This window comes from Cydia strobilella, chromosome 4 (genome assembly GCF_947568885.1).
Source record: "Cydia strobilella chromosome 4, ilCydStro3.1, whole genome shotgun sequence".
Classification (NCBI taxonomy): domain Eukaryota; kingdom Metazoa; phylum Arthropoda; class Insecta; order Lepidoptera; family Tortricidae; genus Cydia; species Cydia strobilella.
In genome coordinates this window covers 18,120,344-18,141,780 of record NC_086044.1, presented here as the reverse complement: position 1 = coordinate 18,141,780, position 21,437 = coordinate 18,120,344, and the positions used below count along the sequence as shown (strand labels likewise).

General features: G+C 37.7%; 3 protein-coding genes across 11 annotated transcripts in view; 1 reads left to right on the top strand and 2 right to left on the bottom strand.

Moving 5' to 3' along the window:
- The window catches only part of LOC134740768 (dynein axonemal heavy chain 7), a 40,704-nt gene extending 25,175 nt beyond the window's left edge, over positions 1–15,529 (bottom strand). Inside the window, exons 1-25 of the mRNA XM_063673368.1 lie at positions 15,313–15,529; positions 13,951–14,155; positions 13,004–13,139; positions 12,146–12,312; positions 10,733–10,886; positions 9,286–9,435; positions 8,998–9,186; positions 8,642–8,770; positions 8,058–8,305; positions 6,703–6,924; positions 5,552–5,633; positions 5,319–5,443; positions 4,799–4,976; positions 4,602–4,723; positions 4,146–4,430; positions 3,948–4,070; positions 3,668–3,821; positions 3,045–3,271; positions 2,659–2,803; positions 1,875–2,003; positions 1,546–1,708; positions 1,236–1,351; positions 993–1,149; positions 583–719; positions 275–505 (exon numbers count right to left, since the gene is read on the bottom strand). Of these exons, the coding sequence (XP_063529438.1) occupies positions 275–505; positions 583–719; positions 993–1,149; positions 1,236–1,351; positions 1,546–1,708; positions 1,875–2,003; positions 2,659–2,803; positions 3,045–3,271; positions 3,668–3,821; positions 3,948–4,070; positions 4,146–4,430; positions 4,602–4,723; positions 4,799–4,976; positions 5,319–5,443; positions 5,552–5,633; positions 6,703–6,924; positions 8,058–8,305; positions 8,642–8,770; positions 8,998–9,186; positions 9,286–9,435; positions 10,733–10,886; positions 12,146–12,312; positions 13,004–13,139; positions 13,951–14,155; positions 15,313–15,529 (4,191 nt within the window). The remainder of the gene's footprint in view (positions 1–274; positions 506–582; positions 720–992; positions 1,150–1,235; positions 1,352–1,545; positions 1,709–1,874; positions 2,004–2,658; positions 2,804–3,044; positions 3,272–3,667; positions 3,822–3,947; positions 4,071–4,145; positions 4,431–4,601; positions 4,724–4,798; positions 4,977–5,318; positions 5,444–5,551; positions 5,634–6,702; positions 6,925–8,057; positions 8,306–8,641; positions 8,771–8,997; positions 9,187–9,285; positions 9,436–10,732; positions 10,887–12,145; positions 12,313–13,003; positions 13,140–13,950; positions 14,156–15,312) is intronic.
- Positions 15,530–16,112: 583 nt separating this feature from the next.
- Positions 16,113–19,642, top strand: LOC134740779 (elongation factor Ts, mitochondrial). Of its 9 annotated transcripts, none has more exons than XM_063673384.1 (4): positions 16,113–16,272; positions 16,995–17,144; positions 18,089–18,340; positions 18,998–19,642. In XM_063673384.1, exons 2-4 carry the CDS (start codon positions 16,995–16,997, stop codon positions 19,517–19,519), a joined length of 924 nt encoding a protein of 307 aa, XP_063529454.1. In that variant the 5' UTR covers positions 16,113–16,272; the 3' UTR covers positions 19,520–19,642. The 9 variants fall into 9 exon arrangements, with proteins under 9 accessions (XP_063529454.1, XP_063529459.1, XP_063529452.1 ...); XM_063673389.1 differs by having other exon boundaries at positions 16,114–16,272; positions 17,007–17,144; XM_063673382.1 differs by lacking the exon at positions 16,113–16,272 and adding an exon at positions 16,508–16,649.
- Positions 19,638–20,348, bottom strand: LOC134740780 (uncharacterized). Its single transcript, XM_063673392.1, has one exon. It carries the CDS (start codon positions 20,218–20,220, stop codon positions 19,732–19,734), a length of 489 nt encoding a protein of 162 aa, XP_063529462.1. The 5' UTR covers positions 20,221–20,348; the 3' UTR covers positions 19,638–19,731.
- Positions 20,349–21,437: the final 1,089 nt, after the last annotated feature.

The window sequence follows — 21,437 nt, the reverse complement described above, 5'->3', positions numbered from 1 at the left end:
TAAATATTGTAGAACATTCTTACACAGATTGACTAAGTACCATGGTAAGCCCAAGGAGGCTTGTGTTATGGGTACTCAGACAACGATATATATAATATATAAATACTTAAATACATAGAAAACACCCATAACTCAAGAACAAATATCTGTGCTTATCACACAAATAAATGCCTTTAAAAAATATCTTTTTATAAAACACTTTATGAAATTAATTTTTGATTTGACATTGACGCGAGTAATGCAAGTCAAAATTCTTTACAACATGATAATTTACCTTTAAATTATCCGGTAGCTCTGATCGGCCCGCGTAACCTGGATTCATAGTGATGAACACAGCACAGCTTTTATCTAGTTGCAATAAAGTGCCCTCAAACAACAACGTCGTGGCGCCGGAGTTGATGCCTCGCTGGATAGACAATATTTGTTGTGCTACCACGGAAAGCACCTCCAAGTCGATACGATTGAACTCATCAAAGCATGACCAAGCACCGCATGATGCCAAACCCTGGAAAAATATCCGTAAAATGACAGTAACTAACATTTTAGATTTTAAAACTTAGGTATTTCAATGCCGATTATAACCTTGAAGAATTTTCCAAGAGCAATGTAATCTAGACCATCTGAGCAGTTGAACACGACGCATTGTTTAGCGACGGCCTTAGCTAAATCTTTTGTAGTTTCCGTCTTGCCAGTTCCCGCTGGACCTTCTGGAGCTCCACCTAAAAGTATATAAATATCATCAAGATGATTAATGATTACGTCACTATTAGTTTCAAATCTAAATGACAGTTCAGTTTTATATGAAGCAGCTGTCACGTACCTAAAATGTTGGTAGACACTTGTTGGAAGTATGCACATTAATTTATTTAGAAAAATAACATTTAAATAATAAAAATACGGTAAATACAGATTACTTTAATTATTAAGCCTATCTTAAAGCGACTTGGAGGAACTGGAAGAATAACTGGAGTTATGGTAGCAATTTAATATACCTAAGTTCAAATGTAGAGCGCCGAAGAGCGTTCTGAAGCATCTGTCTGTGAGCGGTGTGACGACCAAGCGGCCCGCGTTTCCGAGATACTCGTAGCCGTACATCAACTGAGAGTTGATCATGCGGGTTGCACATTGCATACTCTGGTTTTCTTGTTTCTAAAAGGGAACCTCCACTGTAAACACTGTGGATATACTTCATAAAAATATTATATTTTCATTAAATAAGTTTTCTTTTATCGTACCTCCCAATAGTAGCGTATTTGAGAGAGCCAGTTAAAGTCGTTGATCTTTTGCACTTTACAGTCGATAAGCAATAAGAGTACATCCCGGGCATGTACATCCAATACCACCAGGGCCCCTGAAATGAGCATGGAAGCCATTCAAAATTAAAAATCGCTATACCAACCACTAACATAATTTAATTTTATTTCTACGTCTACTCTATTACTTTACATCAAAACTCACCCAAACAGAACACAATTCATGCAAATATTTGATTTCTATTATACTATATATTTAAGTCTAATGAATGTATCATGTAATTAATTATACCAAGAGTAATTCTGTTTTGCAAATTAAGCTCTCCGCGAACAAGGTCCACAATTTTGGAGATTTGGAATTGACACTTGTCCCAGTATCGCTTCATGGCCGCCACGCTGATGAGAATAGCTTCTGTCACCTCAGAAGTCCAGTATGTCATTGCTATGCATTGCACCTGTAAAATATACAAAGCTTTGAACAAATATTGCCTTGAGCGTGATTTGAAACCGTGACCGTAATAATGGTATCCCAATGGCGCTATTTTGAAAACACAGATATATATTTTATAAGGGCATGTGGACCGCTCCGTGTAAAGAATTGGAAAAGAAGAATGTACTTACAGCTTGACCCGGCCACACGAGCACCCAGTGCTGCCGCGGCACTCGCATGTAATCATCATACGAGAGAGACACCGCGTGATGAACAGAGTCTTTCATCGAGAACTCCAGCTCTAGTAACCATTTTTCTACCTTTATTCAATTAAACAATAAATAGTTGTTATCACGATATTTACACATCATTTTTTTAGTATTTAACAGAATTTAAGTGCGAATTACTAGTGGATGCAGTATGTAGAGCCTCATTCATTAAAAAAACCGGCCAAGTGCTAGTCGGACTCGCGCACGAAGGGTTCCGTACCATTACGGAAAAAACAGCAAAAAAATCACGTTTGTTGTATGGGAGCCCCATTTAAATATTTATATTATTCTGTTTTTAGTATTTGTTGTTATAGCGGCAACAGAAATACATCATCTGTGAAAATTTCAACTATCTAGCTATCACGGTTTATGAAATACAGCCTGGTAATACAGACAGACGGACTGACGGACAGACGGACGGACAGACGGACAGCGGAGTCTTAGTAATAGGGTCCCGTTTTTACCCTTTGGGTACGGAACCCTAAAAAACGAAATAAATGTCATATACGAAAGGAAAAAGTAACAAATCCTCCAGTGCCCAGTGCAGTATAGTAGTATAACTACTTATATCAAAATATCAAAACTGATGTCGAAAAATGTCGAACATGATTATTTAAAGCTGAAAATTACCTTCAGTTCAAGCTTTAGACAGATAAATTATTACCACACTATAAAGGCATACATGTCAAAGACTCATAAGTATTACCTGTCCTTTTGCTTCTACAGTATCAATAGTCATAGTCAACTCCACAATCTCACCCTCCGATGAACGCATGTGAGTCACCACCATCTCGGGAGTAAATGACAGTTTTGCGATTCCCTCAAAGCATTTCTTGAGGTGAGGTTGTACTCTATAAATATAATGTACAGATGTAGTGCATAATTGTTTTCCATCGTATTTTCTCGGAAACGTTCGTCTTTGTCACGCTACTTCAGTCAACCTCAGTACTTTTTGTACCGAAACTGACTGAAATAGCAAAACACGTTCGTACGTTTCCGTGAAAATACGATGGAAAATAATTATGCACTACATCTGTATAAGCAGTACTGGGTACACTTAAGTGCAACTCTGTGAAGATGAGAAATACTGACCGCATGGGATCTTTAGTCTCCGATAAAATCTCAAGCAGCTCGTCGTTGGACAGGAAGAAGAAGCGCGGGAAATATAAACGTTTCTTCTCGAGATAAGCGTTCAGGCCTCTCTGGACCATTTCGAGCAAATTGTTGGATTTCTTCATTTTGTCCAACATTTTGTCTATCATGATCACGTCTAAAACTCGAGGTTCTAGGAAGGCAGCTTTCAAAACTTCGCGCCACGTCTACAATTATCATCGAATATGTTATTGAGACGATATAGGATAAAATATACCTACAATTGAAAAAAAAAATGCAGACCTGCAGATGCTATTTATGATCGTCGAAAATTGTGTCGCTTAACTTCCAACTCGGGTGAACCCATTCAACCCTCTCAGCAAAAATCTACCCTATTACCTTTTCTTAATACCAAAATCGCGTAATCTGACACATGGATTTACCCGAGTTTGAAGTTAAGCTACTCAATTATGTTCGTTGATCGAGTTTAAATTCACCAAGAGTAAAAGAGTAAAAGATCTAATGTAAATTCACCTGGCACTCGTATCTGACGACTGCTGCCCCCGCTAAAAAACTCAATCATCAAACAGCAATATAAAAATAAAACATTGTTAGCTGGCTACCTTATCAACAGCGCTGAAGCGACGCCCTTCCTCGGGTATTTGTTGCTGAATGTCTGGAGATGAGAAAATGGGTTCCAAGTACATCCAAGTGGCCTGTACCTTCAACCACTCGTCTAAGATCTCTTGCAATAATACCAACTTGCCCTCCCAATCACTATAGAGATATTTTTATGAAATTAGTTATCGTACTAATTATGATATAAGTATAATTTGGTCTTATGATTAACAGACGTTTACGATTTCACGAATAATTAGAGTACCCCAACCAGGATTTACTTACGTTATAGTTTCTTCAAATGGTTTTATATAAGGCGAATTTTTCATAGTCTGCGTCTTGACAATATGGTCGTCAAGCAGCAACTGAATTTCATCGATACTCGATAAGATATATGTTCCAGTATCCCTGTAATGTTTCGTTTACAGTGATTAACAAATCCATTTTAGAACATTCTACTCAATTCTGTATAAATTTACAAACTTGTATGGTAAAATCTCGAAAGTGAGATCGGCCCATTCCTTCATCATCTTGTCTAAAGCCCTTTCCAGATTATTTTCTTTAGTGGCAGCCTCTGAGATGGTTTCGAATTTATCGTTGTAATCCGTTAGATTGAAGTCGATGACCTTTTCGAGAGACAAGTTATCGTCCACGAGAATCGGGAAGCCAACAATATCGGAGATCTTCTCCCAATGCCGAGCTTTCATGCCAGGGTTGCCCAGGGTATTGATGATCGGAAGGTGAACCTTGAAGTCATCCATTCTAGCTCTAATAAAACAAACAAACGGTTATATGCACGCATTTTAAGCCTAACAACCGCGAACCGGCGTGTATACACATAGATACGCATCTAGTGTGTTCCCATCTGGCGTTTCAACTTTCAACGTATACGCTTTTTTCACCTCATTGCATGAGAGTAACAATACCTTAGGTTCATACCTTATTGTTGCAGCTAGACGAAATGGTTCGGGTACGTCTTGAAAGGATTTTTCCAGTTTATAGATTATCTTATAATAATATGCAATGTCACCCTCGATATCTTCGGGTTCGTAACTTCCAACCTGAAAAAGTAATTACAGTATAAATGAATTATAAAAAATATATATATTGAGCATAATAACGATAAAATATCATACTCTAGATGTCATCCAACTGTGATGTTTTTGCAGGAAATCATTTCCGGAGTCATATAATCGCTTAAATGGCACAAGTTTATCGTATATGCGTTTTCTTCGTGGATACTGAGATAATTCGTACCCGAAAGATGTCTCTTCTTGGTTGAATTGATCGATTGTCGCCAAAGCTTTAGCCAACCTGGATATAGAAAACATCTTATAAAACACGGGACTAACAGTACAGTACCTTCCAACAATAGACTAAGAACTCCCCGTGATCTAAACTGAATAATCTTAAGCAAAACACTCTCATAAATCTCTCTCACTTGAACAAAACTTGAACAAAACAAAACAAAACATAACATAGATATAATATAGTCAGAAATACATACAAAAAACAATAGAAATTAAGAAAAAATATATAAGTACTATTAAATATTATTAGTTAGAAATGTAATCATTTTATTTTTATTTTTGGACTATACTGGACCTTAGTTAGGTTTAACCTTATTATCAACACTAATCATTAAAATTGACTTACTTCTCGTCAAGCCGTCGAGCTCGTAGGACATATTTTGATAACTGTTCTATGTCACCCCAGTATTGCAATTCATTGCATTGGATTTCGTAAACTTCTAAATCCTTTATAAACTCAGCAATTCTAGTCTAAAATATTAACAGAATAATTACCATATTTCTCTTTACTCAATTAAAACAATTTGCAATGACATAATATATGTACTAAATATTATATAGGTATAGGTATGTACTTACCTTAAGCAGAGCCTTGTACTCTACTTTCTTTTGCTCGCAAAGAACTTTAGATTCTTCAATAATACCGGGCAAGCGGGCATACCTTTAAATGCACATATACATTATACAGTGAAACCCTCTTCTTATTTATAAAACTTAACACCCTAAAATAGGTTTTTCTAAATACACCTAAATACCAATTTTAAAGACTGGTTACAGAAATAGGAATAAATTAATTTATACACGAAAGTAAGTTAAGTATAATTAATGTTATTACCGGGTCTAACGCGATTAAATTTCATTATTTTACCTTTTTTCCGACGTTTCAACTAGGTTGCACTAGCCGTGGTCACGGAATACTGACGCCCCAACAAATGTCAATTGTCAGCAATTGTTATTAATTATGTATACAAAACGCGAGTTTAAAGTGTTAAGTTAAGTATGTTTGATACGAATAACGAATAATTTCGATTTGGAGTTTTACGGAACTTATGTACGAAATAATTATCATTTGATATTTACCTGTCGCTTTATGGTGAAGAAAAACATCGTGAGGAAACCGCACTAATCCTAATAACCTCCTAAGGCACAAGGTTAGGACCTAGTACCTCTTCGACAAAATTTAAATCCAATCCAATTGGCACAGTCGCTTTTGCTTTGTTTCGGTCAAATTTCCAACAACGCAAAATCAACTCTATTTCCTACACTATAGGTTCAAATTTCAATGATGACTTTGGATTTTTCCTTTGTATCTCTGTACACAGTTATTCAATAAATATTATCTTATCTTATCTTAGGAGGATAAGGTCTAGTTTACCCTCTGGGTTGGAAGGTCAGATGGCAGTCACTTTCGTAAAAACTAGTACCCACGCCAATTCCTGGGATTAGTTGCCAAGCGTACCGGAAGACGGACTGCCGGTAGGCCTCCAACGAGATGGAGCGAAGACCTGGTAAAGGTCGCGGGAATTCGGTGGATGCGAGCGGCACAGGATCGGTCGGAGTGGCGAGCCTTGGGGAGGCCTATGTCCAGCAGTGGACGTCTATCGGCTGACATGATGATGATGATGATGATGATGATGATGATGAGTTGCCAAGCGGACCCCAGGCTGCCATGAGCCGTGGCAAAATGCCGGGACAACGGGATGAAGATGATGAATGGGTTTTAAACTAACCAGTGGAAAGTCTGGTTGTTAGCCTTAAGTTCCAACGGCGTGAAGTTGGTGTAGTCCCCTAGGAACACAATGTAACGCAGCACATTCCTCAGCTTGTCCTCCATCTCCTCTATGAAGACCGCCTGTGATTTCTTGTAGTACTCTATGAGCTCCATCAGCCCGCTCGTGTCCGGCGGCGGCGTTAGAAGTGTGGTCGCGATCAGGGAATACCCGTCGTATATGCTATTATAATTGCAGGGCATGAGCATTTGTTCATAGATAGAGTCAGCAGCAGAAGTAGGTAAGCGGGTAAGGTGTTCATAATGACCTGAACACGCTCCTTTTCATTATAACTATAGAGTTTTAGCAAAAACCTTACCTGCTTAACACTTTTACTGCCAATACACACGTAGTTAGTTTATGGCCACATATTCAATCTTTATATCAAGTATTGAATATGTGGCAATTAGCTCCATGCATGAATTTATTTTTATTTTTGGTTTCATAATTTATATCGTTTGAACCCCGGAAATGATAAAAATACTTTTGTAAACCTTAACATTATTTTATTAAAAAATATTTAAAATGTTGAAAATTTTTGAGCGGTTGAAACGCTCATAATTTTTGGCGCGAATTCGACAGAGCGTGATGACGTCACACGTTGGGCGGCCCAACTGACGTTTGCTACTAATGACACTAATCTGTCGAACGCGTGACCTCACGTGGCGTTTCGAGCGTTTCGCTCACTAGCTTTTCGCGGGCAAATTTTTGTACTTTTTATTTATAATTTTAAATAATTAAATGGTAATTTAAAAACGGAAATGCATTTGTAACATGATATAACGGTAACAAACATCCGAATAAAACATATTTCGTTCAAATATAAAATTCATGCATGAGGCTAATTCTTATTTTTATTCTTAGTTAGTTATTGTTTTGATGGGATTTGAATGCATACAACAACTATTTTCAGGCAGAAGGTACGGTCGGGATTAATACAGGTATATACATAATTCGCCACAATACAATGAAGCCAGGCGTAAGAATACAAATGTAGCTTTAACCTTGGCAAATAAATTGCAACACTTGTATTGCAAGCAAATATGATTCTTTATTCTAGCAAAACCACAGAAACAAAGAAGTGCTTATTTTATTGCATCATAAATGAGGCAGAAATCAAGGAACGTACTTACCTACACCCAGCTGCAAAAGTGCATGGCCACTTTATGAATAAGATCCATTCATAATTTGCATGCAATTTTGCAGCTTGCTGTACATATTATTAAATTACAGTCAAACCACATCTTCGACAACTGTTTTGCCTTGTAACTCAATTAACCAAATCAAATTTATAAATAAACCGTATCAAATCTTACGCTTTAATCTCAGTCTGATAGTCATCGGTCATCCTCCGTAAAATAGTGTTACCCAATCTCGTCGCTGCCTGTCGAAGTGAATTGATAAGATCTCCTCTTTGCATCTGAAACATCCCTATCACGATGGTCCCCTCTAGTTTTGACGGTATTTCTTTGGCTAGCTCTACATATGTTACCGCTTCCGCGCAATATTCTTCGAAAGTTTTTGGAGGGTCAGAGTTGATGAACGATTCCACTCTTGACATAGACTAAAAAAAACATCGGTTGTTAAAATTTATCAAATTAAATTACGGACAGGAATAAAGACTAGGCTATAAAGTAACTGTAAGCAAGGTCTCAATCGTATATGATACGACCTGGCGTGAATGTGTATTCCATATATGTAATGTAATGTTTCTACTCATATCTGTGTTCCTAGCATGTAAGTGAATTGGTTTTAAACTGTAAACTTACATTGTATCCAATAAATAAATAAATAAATATGTAGTTGTAGTTACACGTAAGACTCACTTCTAACAAAAGCAACTTCGTATGAAGCACAGTCTTTAAGAAAGGCAGTCTATAAAATACAAAAACGCACTTACCTCTCCATTCAACAAGCACACGTAATCATCGAAATCCTGAACTCTCAGTTCTGGTCCAATTCTTTGTTCACTTATTAAGTCAGCTATTTGCTTTTTATATCCTTCTACTAGTTCGTCGTCTATGATCGGCTGACATACAAAAGTTTATGTGAATGAAATGAATATTTATATAATTATAGAGATTGGTTGGGGCGGACGATCCCAGGCATACATTTTCCTTCAGTTAAAAATCCCTTTTGCACTAATTTTACCTTCTATTCTAAGGCATGAGAGTCGGGTAATATTAACTAAAAACTAGGTATATAGAGTAGATATAAATTGATAACCCAAACGGTATTTTATAGATTGGTACCTACCTGTAGACTACTCCTACCAGCACAGACGGTCTCCTTATACAGCATGGTCTCCAACCGTGGAACCCTACACGCGTCCGTAAGAAAATCGTACAACAGTCTCAGCTGATTTCTAAACTGTTTGAATGTGGGCTCGAATTCTATCGCATCATTCGCAAATACAAGATTTATCACAAATCCTCTATTTAAACCCTGCAAAAGTGGTGACATAAGAGATTTTACTGAATCATATACAAGTAGACATACTTAATTATCGGGACACGGGAGTAATTTAATACAATATATACGTACCCCCACATCCAACAAGTAGCCAGTGAATTCTTTCATCGATTTTAAACATAACGTTTGTAAGTTATATGTCATCAAGCAACCTAAACAATTGTAAAAATGCTTTATTTTAGACGCCTGTTTGATTTCCGGGATTTGTTTCCTTTTCATTCCCTGGAAAAATTACCAAAAAGGTTGGTAAAGTGTAAGTACTAAAGTAACAAAGGCCGTAAAATAGAGTACTGTCAGCCGATTGTCTTGTAATTCTTATTTATATGGCCTAAAAACCAGTTTTACCCCCCTTTAACCCCCCCCCCCCCCCCCCCCCACCGAGATATTTTCACAATTCGTTACTAAGAAAAACAATATATTTAGTGCATATCAGTGCTACGCCGTACTCGCCGTCCGTAGCACGTCAGTACTGAGCGTAATATAAGCACGCTGTAGTTATACGTAGCGGGAAACGTGTTGTAGCAGATTGACGCACGTGTGAGATGTGAGATACGTTGAGTTGAAAGGGTATCAGAAACTCTACTAGTGCTTTAAGTTGCCTGAGAGAGAGCCAACCATCGCACTGATTAAACATGGCTGTCCATAAAAAAACAAAACCGCAACCGAAATTTCATTTCATTTCATCGTGTCGGTTTGGGTCAAGATCGTGACCAAACGCTAGTCTGGGTGCATTACGGGTCTTTGACAAATGGAGCGTGTAATTGAAGCTGCATTCGGCAGCGCTCTTGATTGAGTCGCTCCAGCGCACTGTAATATTACCTCTAACTAGTGCATTTGCGGGCTACATATCTGAGAATAACGGTCTAATTCGAACTTTAAGATACCTCAACATTTTGGTAAAGATACGATATGGATCGGATATGTCATTGTCAAAAGTGACATATATTTTTGAAGAGACGTCACTTTTGACACTGACATATCCGATCCATGATGTATATTCAGCGAATTTTTGACGTAATTAATGTCATTACCGGGTCTAACGCGATTAAATTTCATTATTTTACCTTTTTTCCGACGTTTCAACTAGGTTGCACTAGCTGTGGTCACGGATTATGTGTACAAAACGCGAGAGTTTAAAGTTAAATTTTTGACGTATCTTAAAGTTCGAATCAGGCCCTAAGTCCCATTGTGATGATTAAATAAAGCAATACAGTGATACAGGCCAATTCGAACGTGCACTGACATCAATTCGATATTAGAATGATATTGGAATCATATCAGTTAGCTGTAATCCGCGCGGGCGTTTCGCTCGCAATAATACTTATGACAACGAAACACTATCTGTCTCTCTATCACTCTTCCGTTAGTGCGATAGAGAGACCGATAGCGTTTCGTTGTCGTAGCGCAAACGATTGTCACCTTGGCTAGGCCCCCTGATATGATTTTAATATCATTCTAATGTCGGTTTGATGTCAATATGTCCATGCAGTTAACGTAAGTATTGTATGTAATACGATACCTGTACAAAAAGAGCTTTCAGCATCGGCAGCCACTCATTGAGAAGGGTATTACTTGATATCTCGATATGTTTTTTACAAATGAAGTTAAACTCTTGTAGGGTGTAAGCTTCGGATGCCGATGTTAGCTCCTCTAAATTTACCAATCGCATATCACTGAAAAAAGATTTCAGATTGCGAGATTTACAACTATACGGTTGTTGATACATGTTGAATTTGGTAACTAAATCTAGTGAAATAGATAGAAAAATCACAATTAATTGAAAACTTTAAAAAAATATGGGAATAATAAAGAGACAATACCTCAAAGTTTCAAAATTTTAGTATTTTTTAAACATCCAAAGTGGAAAAAAATAATGGTATGTATCATTCGATTCCTAACATTTTATTAAAAATAATATTGTATAGCAACAATATCTATACAATCATACATAAACGCTACATTTCACCGACAAAATCGCAATTTCCTTCTTTTCTACAACGGCTTCTAAGCAATAGCGTCGTTACACCGTGACGTCACGATTGCGGGTGCCAGACTTTGACCATCATTTGTGACTTTTGTATTGATTTAAGGCAATGGGTCCTATACAGACATTTGATCCTCAAAACAAACCTGATCGACTGATACCATTAATAAAAATTTGTCAACTACCCTATTGCTTGCGAATACTCCTTTTTAGGGTTCCGTACCCGAAGGGTAAAAACGGGACCCTATTACTAAGACTCCACTGTCCGTCTATCCGTCTGCCCATCTGTCTGTCTGTCACCAGGCTGTATCTCTTGAACCGCGATAGCTAGACAGTTGAAATTTTCACAAAAGATGTATTTCTGTTGCCGCTACAACAATAAGTACTGAAAAGTATGGAACCCTCGGTGGGCGAGTCCGACTCGCACTTGTCTGGTTTTTTAATACTGCTGAAAAGACTTGGAAGCCGATTTTTAGTTCCATGCTGCTTTGAAAATTTTACTGTTAAACAAATCTCGGCTTCCAAGCTTTACGAGAAAAATCTAAATGGTAGAGTAGCAATCGTAAGCGACGCTCTGTAGAATTATTTGTCATAGTCATAATCATAGTCATTTATTCATAGAACAATATACATTGCAATTGAATTTTACATTACATCACAATTGTAATAAAACATATGTGTTTGAAAATATATAATTATTGTTATGACCAAATAATAAGCAACGCTTTATGCAAGAGTAAATAGATGTAGTAGTAATAGTACAATGGGAATTCTCTGACTATACTGAAGAAGTTTAGTAAGTACTAACCCTAAAAACTAAAACGACGATCAATCCATGACTTTAGTTCCCTACTTAGCAAACCTTACCTTAGTTTTTATGTTAGGTTGGAAAACTACTACAGGTTTCTTTACTTTCTTGGACCTATGTATAAATAATTAAAAACTTACTTGTAGTTATTCCACCAAATCTCCAAGACTTGTGCGATGCACGGATTTAGGATGAATAGTTCCTTGTTGAGCTTCTTGACGGCCATGGCATACCGATTCCTCCATGCGTCATCTTTCATTGCCAGCTCTTGTTTGAGTGGAGTATCCTCTTCTTCAGCTGTCTCTTCCTAATTGACATATTTTATTTTATATATTTGTAGGTAGATAATATCTCAGGTGGCACAAGCAACATAACCCTAAGCCAATGAAAAGTTTAAAGGGTTCTCAAGCGTGTGCACGCGCGGGTTAATCAGCAAGCTCAAGCTGTACTGCATAGTACTTTTTAGTATCAACATGACCACACATTATGTAATATAAGGTCGAGCTAACACTGACACTGATCACTCCAACTGATGGAGTTTCGTTGCTCTGAATTTCAAGTATAAATACAGCTACCCCAACTTACAGACACCCTTCACTATATCACATGACAATTAATAGGGAATATTACGTGAAACTTTGCGTATCTGGCGCCACTACCACAATCTGAGGGTCTATCGCTAAACAAACAAATCGAAATTTCGTTATCTAACATCTCTGTCACTCTTGCATATTGAAGCGATAATGAGGCAGATAGCGAAATTTCGGATTCGCGTTTCCCGGTAGGTCCTCTGTAGACAAACCGCCTTGATGCATCAATGTCATATTTTATTATCTCTGAAAACTTGTTAAATAACTTTTAAAGGTACAGTATGTTTAAGTTACTCTATGGTTTACTAAAAAGGCTAGTGCTGCACTCTGATGGCAGAACATTGCAGTAATATCCCCTATGGTACCTACCTAATTGACAAGCTAATTAAGAATGCCGTGAATACCTACCGTATTAGGGTCTTTCAAAACGAAATCGACAATGGCTTTCTTCATGCTCATCATGAAATCCTCACGCATTTCGTCTGTGGCTATCGCCATGGTATCTTGCCACCTTTTTAGTTTCGGTGAGATCAAGTTGTGAATTCTAAAAAATGTTATTTAAATAAACGACAGTAAAAAACCGGTCAAGTGCGAGTTCGTTTAGGGTTCCCTACAAACTTTCATTTATCTCGTGTAAACAAAAAAGAATTTTGGCCAGAAGAATTATGTACAGCGCCATCTATCGGGATAACTATTTTGTGAGACCGGAAGTGTGTATGTTGGTTTTTCAGGGATAATTCTTTATCATGTGAACCGATGTCAACGATTTTAATTTTAATTTAATAAGGTGTTTAAATCGTTTTGGAATGTACAATTTGAGCTCTTTCAAACGATACCCCCACTTAGTAACTATACTCTTAAATTTTGCCCCCTTTTCTTCTCTTTTAATAAAAAATAAATAAAAAAACAACACTTTCAATGTGTCTGGATTACCGTTGTTCATGATTATACAAAATTTCAAATCGATAGCTCCCGTAGTTCTCGAGATATTTAGAGATGTGACAGACGGACGGACAGACAGTCGCACCATAAGGGTTCCTTTTTGTACCTTTTTGGTACGGAATCCTAAAAAACGACTTATAATCTACCAAATGACAAACAGTTTTACTGTAGGTACGTGTAAACTTGGGTACGTAGGTATATCTATGATTATTGATTAGAGTCAACAACGCACATGTGACACCCCGAATTCTTAGATAAGCTTGTTTGCCACCGACATGTTATAGAAATGCAGTTTAAAATTCTAGGGATTAGTTTGTTATCACGCGGAAAACACAAGTTTGTCACTATTAAACCCTTACAGAATCAAAATAATGGTATAAAACGAAATAACGCACCCTCTTTTCTCTCCTTACCGTTTTATAATTTTGCTATCAAGCGGAGCAACATGCACATTGTCAATCCCGTATCGTAAGTAGTAGTAATATCGTAACATGTTCTTCTCTTCTCCCGAAGGAATGCAATCACCGTCCTCCCCCGGCTCCGATTGGCAAATTAGATTCATTAGCTTAACCCTAAACTGCTCCCGGGCTTTGCGCAAGGCGGTGAACTTTAGCATCACTACAACAAGAAAAGGCAGAACCTAAGTAGGTATATAATATTGTTAAGTAATGTATACGCACGCCACTTTGTGGCCATGCACTAAATAATCAATGTCAATTCGTAGAAAACAAAGGAAAAGTGTAGAAATTCACAATCTCGGAGGAGAATTTGAACTCGCGAGTCCGGGATATGGGCCCGCTCTAACCAACTGAGCAACCGAGACTTACCCGTTTCCACCATATCCTTAAGAGAGACGCTATACTTACCATAAGTTATAGATTCACTTCTTAAACGGCTACCAGTTTCCATTGGAAATTTACCAGTAACAATGCGCTACCCCATACTAAAATCATTTTGTATTAAATTAAGGAGGAAAAGAAGTGTACAGGATTTTAAAGGGTCGGCAACGCGCATGTAGCACCCCTGTAGTTGCACGCGTCCATAGGCTACGGTGACTTACTATCAGGCGGGGCGTATGCTTGTTTGCCACCGACATGATACTTATTAAAAAAGTGCAAAGGATAAGTACCTACCATAATGCTTAGAAATAAAGGAAAAGTGGATCACCTACTCTGGCAAAACTCGAACCACGGCTCCGAAACTCGTGAGTCGTGACTCTGGAATGGCTGGTAGATATCATGCATGCGCTTCAACCATAAGTCACTGACATAATATACAGTAATATGCATCAACTTATGATGTCATACAGACAGATGGTCGTTACCAAGATTAGGGATGAAATTTCCGGAAAAAATCAAATGTTTTTTTTTTTGAATTTTTCAAATTTTCGTTTTTTTCGGTTTTTTTTTTTCAGATCTATTCGAAAGAATTAAATACGTTACACACAATGCCACTGGTGAGTGATGACAGTGTCAATGCCATAAACATAAACAAACACATTAGACATGCAACCTTAACCTACCTGTTTAAATTCCTAATTAAGTGTATTGAAATACATATTGTTTTTATCGAAAGAAACTTGAAAAAAACGAGCCGTTTTGAAATTCTCCCGCAATTTTCCGGATTTTTTCAACGCTAACCAAGATAAATACATACTTAAACGCTTATTACTCTTAGGGGCACTTGCACCATTCACTAACGTGTTAGTGTTAGTGTCCTCGGGTTAGTAAGATGGTGCAAGTGGCACTAAGTTATATAAAATAAAGAAAGTTCACCAGAAGACTGTCTTCTAGGAGCTGCAGTAGGCTTCTTCTTAACAGGTTTTGGCGGTGGTGGTAATTTAAGAACTTCTTCAGCGAGCGAGAATAGTGGCCTTGTCCTAATTTTTAAACTTTCGGCCGTTCTCATTTTTGGAAGCTTAGGTAATTTTGCGTCGGTATTCGATGGTTCAGGGTGACTTTTTTTTCTCGTTGGTTTCCCGTTTCTGTCCATGGCGGCTGAAATTGACCAGGTAATACTTTATTGACGTTGCAGCAGTAGTTAATACAACCGTGATTCGACAAAAAGTAGTAGGCAGAGAAAAGGTACCCCCCTGCATAGAAGTTTGTACGCAAAGGTGCTAAGCGAATAGTATTGTTGACTGTAGGTACCTATTATAAGTACTTATTAATTTTTATCAGAGGAAGCTTCTTCTAGACGTATAGTTTGACAAAGGACCGTCTCATTTCAAACATAGACAGAGAATCATACTATCTTTGTCTTACACTAGTACTAGCACCCAAAAGCAAAGGATGAGTAGAGTTTTTTTGTGTTCTTATTTACTGACAATTTGGTTTGCCCAACTATGCCTACTACAGAAGGCTTGTGAATTCAGTTTTACTTACAGAATACCTATCATACAGTTTTGTACGTAATATGTACAAGAAAAGGCAAGGTCGCTCTGAAAGTACAAATAATATTCTACTTTTAACGTCTTAAAGAATCTATGCAATCTGCAAAGGTGCCCATCTGAGCATAAATTAAACGCAAGGCGGTATTTTTACGTCTTACGTTACGTCACTTCCAATCGACCGGCGTTGACAAATGTCAAATGTCAAAAATTGGCATATTTTCTTTCCGCGAATAAATTCCGCTTGTAAATTTATTTACATGACATAAACCGGAGTGTTTTGCCGGGTCCTTTAAATAGTTGACACTTAAAATACTTACCGATCCCACAAGTAACCGAACAAAAGGTAAGTTGTCTTTTGAAATTAGGTTATGCTCAATAGTTTTTTTGGTTATGTATCTCAGTCCTATCGATCTCTGAACTTCTCACATTAATAATTGCTATTATCCTATTAGAAACCTAAGTTATAACAATGAATTATCTACAGAACTAATCTGACAATATCAAATCGATTTCTTATCCATGGTAACGGTCTGAAACCTTCATTTGTTTCTGTATCTATGGTGATGTTTTTGGCCAGTATTATCGTGCTGAAGTCAATCACTAAAAAGTATTTATGCTCATATTATCACCACTATAATGTCCATTGGTATGACTGACTAAAAACTTAATTTATGGGTTAAGAATTGGTAAATGAAGCAAAAAGTAGAGTATTATTCAAAGGTAACTAATCCCAGCTGTTGCTTATACCTACTGTCGCTCTATAGCTACATATAAAACCACTATGATTCGTCCGAGCATTGGCCTTGATAGAAGCAAGTACCTATATAGTGCCCCTTCCTACTCAGACTCCGATCAGATGATGTCATAGGCATGGCAATGGCTTGTTGAGCAAAACAGTGATCAGTTTGTTTTTACTGAAGTGTTTAAAAATATCCAGAAGTTATGTGCAAAATGTAGACTTGTGTAAACTTATTTTTTCTTGTGTGTGTGTAAGTGTGTTATTCATTCAAAAGAAATAATTATATTCTTGCTAGTCAATTCGCATTTAATTAACTATAATTTCAGATGATATTCCAGTTGGTGCGGAGCCTCCACACAAGCCCACTTTGCAGAGCAGTAGAGTCTTCACTGCTGGCTAAACTTCGGAAGAAAACAGGCTACACTATTGCCAATTGCAAGAAGGCACTTGAAATGCACAACAATAATTCAGAAAAGGTATGTAAGGCAATATTTAATTTCATATGTATGTGACAGTGAAAATTTATGTCCTTTTGGACTATAAGTAAACAGGGACATTAGTTGTCATTATGTTAAATCTCGAATCTGTTTGACCTGAGAGCTACATTGTGCCTTAAATAAAATCATGCAGGCTAAAACTTTGTTTTTACCCTAGCCCTTGTGGGCCAAGCCTTTAGCTCTCCTCCTACCTTACCGTGGGCAGGGTTGAAAGGGTGAGGACTGGACATGTGCTATTGTTACTCCCAAATTTTCTTATTTAATAATGATACAGTATGTTCCTAGCATCAAACATACTATTCTAATATACAGTTCAGTCTTCTATTCTATTACTTAGAGTATACCTCCATACATAGATTAGTTGGTTACCATAGCCATATATTACCATTTTATCTCAGCAATTGCAAGTTGGATAAGATCAATACAGGCATAATACTTTTAACACAGCTATTCAAACTTGTAAACCTAATGAACACCTGGGGCCCGTTTATCAAAAGCTTGTAGCTTGTAATACAAGTGGAAGTCCCTTTCTAACAAAAGCTGTCAAAAAGGGACTTCCACTTGTATTACAAGCTAAAAATTTTTGATAAACGGGCCCCAGTTGTTCATCACACAAATTATATCCTTGCTGCCGAAGAATGTTTTTTACTAAATTTTGTATTATTTGATATTTACCACTAGCTTTTAGGTGTCCAAATTCAATTTGATCTAATTCATCTAGTTCAGAGGTTTAGGCATGAAAGGTAACAGAGAGATAGTTACTTATGCATTTATAATACTAGTAGATATTAGGGATTTTGATTTAAGTCATATAGTTTGGAGTTCGAATATTCCATACAGAATTAATCTTAAAAGGGTTAATTAACTATAAATCAAGTCAAATTCCTTAAGAGAAACTAAGAAATTCTTTCTTTCTATTACAGGCCGAAACCTGGCTCAATGAGCAAGCTCAAGCAATGGGCTGGGCCAAAGCTACAAAGCTGGCCGGACGCACAGCACTCCAGGGACTCGTAGCTGTCAGGTTTGACAAGAGTCATGGGGCCCTGGTGGAACTCAACTGTGAAACAGACTTTGTAGCCAAAAATGACAAGTTCCAGAAACTGATGGAAGACGCTGCTGCTGCTTGTTTCAAATTTGCACACACCAGTCTGCAAGCCAAAGGTCCAGTGACTAAGGTACTTCAGTTTATTCATGTTTTTAAGCTTGACAATGTCGCGTACTTATAATATAAAATCGCGTTGCTCCAATATTCAACTTATTGCCAGGTCAGAAAAAAAAATAATGAAATTTAATTGCATTAGACCCGGTAATGACATTAATTATTGCCAGGTGACGTCACTAATGCAGCGGGTCTCAGTTCCATCCATTTTGATCGACGCTTAGACCTCTGGTTTTGGGTTCAGGTATCGCCGCACTGTATATTGAATGGAAGTTGAGTTATTGTGAAGGTCTCAGTTTCATGCATTTTGTTCGATGCTCATACTTCTTTTCAAGATAATTATTTTGAATATTGGCGCCGAATATTAGAGGAACGCAACTTTATATAGACACTGTCAAGTCTTTTTGTTTTATTCGTCCATGCTATTTTATTTGTACCTTTACTATTTTAATTCATGAATCATGTGAGATAGTTTTTGAGTGAAGTACGTGGGGGGAACTAGATTCTAGAACTAGATCTGAAGGCAAGCTAGATTGTTGTTACATTTGTAATAACGTCATTCATGCCTCATGATTGGCGATGGTGTCTACCATGCAATTAAACCATGTCTAGGTTGTTTACTGGTAGTTTATTAGTAAAGTCCATTAACCAATATACTGTTTTCTTATTGTAGATGGAACTTGACAGCGAGCAGCTCGGCAACCTATCCGCAGACGGCAAAAAATTGTCCGAAGTCCTCGCGTTATTCATCGGAAACGTAGGCGAGAACGCCGTGCTGAGACGCGCAGAGTGCTGGAAGGCGAACAACGAGGACTTGAGGATCGCCGCGTACACGCACCCCGCGCCCGCCGCGGCCGGCGCCTACTCCGCCGGCAAGTACGGCGCCCTGCTCGCCTACCGCCAGCTCGCCGACACGGAGGACGTCGGCCGCCAGCTCTGCCAACACATAGTCGGATGTGCGCCTGCGAAAATAGGCGACAAAAACATCGACAAACCCGCCAAGGACTCCGACGACGAGACCTACCTCATCTACCAAGAGTACCTCCTAGACCCCTCCTATACTGTCCAAGAAATATTAGAACAGAATAAAGTCGAAATCGTCGATTACGTTAGATTCTCGTGCGGTGAGAATGCAGAAGCTAATATGCCCGGGGTCGAAAAACAGCCGTTGGACACGGTGCAAACGTTACAGTAGATTTAGCGATGTATGAATATGAACATACTTGTAAAGTTTTTGTTACGATTTTATTATTTACGTGCACGTAAATTAGGTGTTCCTAGTTGTACAGAATTTAAGAAATAAATAGCTTGAGTACTCGATTACCATTTTAATTAAGCAAATTACAGTTTTGCTAAACATATAATTAGTGAACATTATGAAAACGTAGCTACTACATGTTAGGTAGATTATTTCTTATGAGAATCTGCGTGTATCACGTTCTTCATTTTTGCTTGGCCTTTCCACAAGAACATTCTACAGTCTTTCTTCCAAAACATGGCTATTTGGTTCGGCTCAAAACAGTATCCATGATAGTTGAGCACCTCTGGGGAGACGACGTGAAGTGCCAATGTGTCCTGTTCCCGAGTACGGAAGGGTACGGCCGTGGCGGGTCTCAGCAGACACCCACAAGGACAAACCGTAGCTATTTTTGGTGCTGACATCACATTTATCCTATTACACAAATTCATTCTTTGAAAATTACCACAAAGTCGAAGCTCTTCCACAGCTCCGGTGAAGGATTGTGTTGCTCGCAACGCTAATGGCCTCGCATTTTGATTTTCCGTACTGCTTCGAAATCCAACTGAAGATAATGACTTCTTCATAATATTCGGACTGCCTTCAAGACTCCTATCTTCATATTCGCTCTCTTTGTCCGAATTATCGTCTGTTAACATCCTTACAAAGTTTTGGCAGAATAACAATGTGTGACAACATCTGTCAATTGTTTTGCGCCATAGACCGATTTTTTTACTTATATATAAGTAGGTAGAATAGAAATCATAAATTCCATAAAGGTTAGTAACGAAAAAGGAAAAATAATTAAAATGTTTTTTTTAAGGGCTTATTACACGATTTTCAGACGCCGTCTCGCTCATGCGGCCATAGTGCATCCCTTTTTTACGCAACGTGAAGTTAGTTACGTTATGATAAACAGCTATATTCGTGTTCATGTTCGGTAGGAGCAGGTAACGAGGGTAGGAAGAATTGTATAATTGGTCAAATCAAATTGTCATTATAGAAGAACAAAAAAACTATACTCATCCTTTTCTTTTGGGTGCTAGTACTAGTGTAAGACAAAGAAAGTATGATTCTCTCTGTCTATGTTTGAAATGAGAGAGTCTAACATACCAAACTATAATTTTATTTTCATGCATTTTTTTGTTTTGTTTACGAATTGCACGCTAGATGTCGCTGTTCAGTGTACCAGAAATACTAAATCGTGCTATTAAGATTTTTCTTGGGACAATTAAATAACTCCAAACTCCTGCAGCTTTTATTTAGTTTACAAATTAAACACTAGATGGCACTGCACGGGGTAGCAAAAATCCTGAATCGCGCTATTAAGATTTTTCCTGGGACAATGATTCCAAACTCCTGTAGCTTTTATTTATTTCACAAATTGAACGCTAGATGGCACTCTACGAGGTAGCAAAAATGAATCACATTATTAAGATTTTTCCTGGTATGATGACCCCAGTACCAAAGAGGATATACATATTAGGATAGAGCGGTACTGTCATAGTAAATTTTGTAGCAACAGTAAATTCACTGCCGGCACACAGTTAAAACTAAACACGAAGATGAATAAAAATACCATAAAATGTATTTATATATAAATAAATATTTTATTTGCATTAATTATTTTTATATGATTTTGACCCATGTTCTTTCACTGATATGCGTTAAAATTGTTAAATAACAAACGAAACCGTCAACTCCATCTATTCGAGAGTAGGCCAAAGGTAGTGGCGCCATCTGTTCGAGAATCAAAAAAAGTTGATACGTTTTTAGGGTTCCGTACCCAAAGGGTAAAAACGGGACCCTATTACTAAGACTCCGCTGTCCGTCTGTCACCAGGCTGTATCTCATGAACCGTGATAGCTAGACAGTT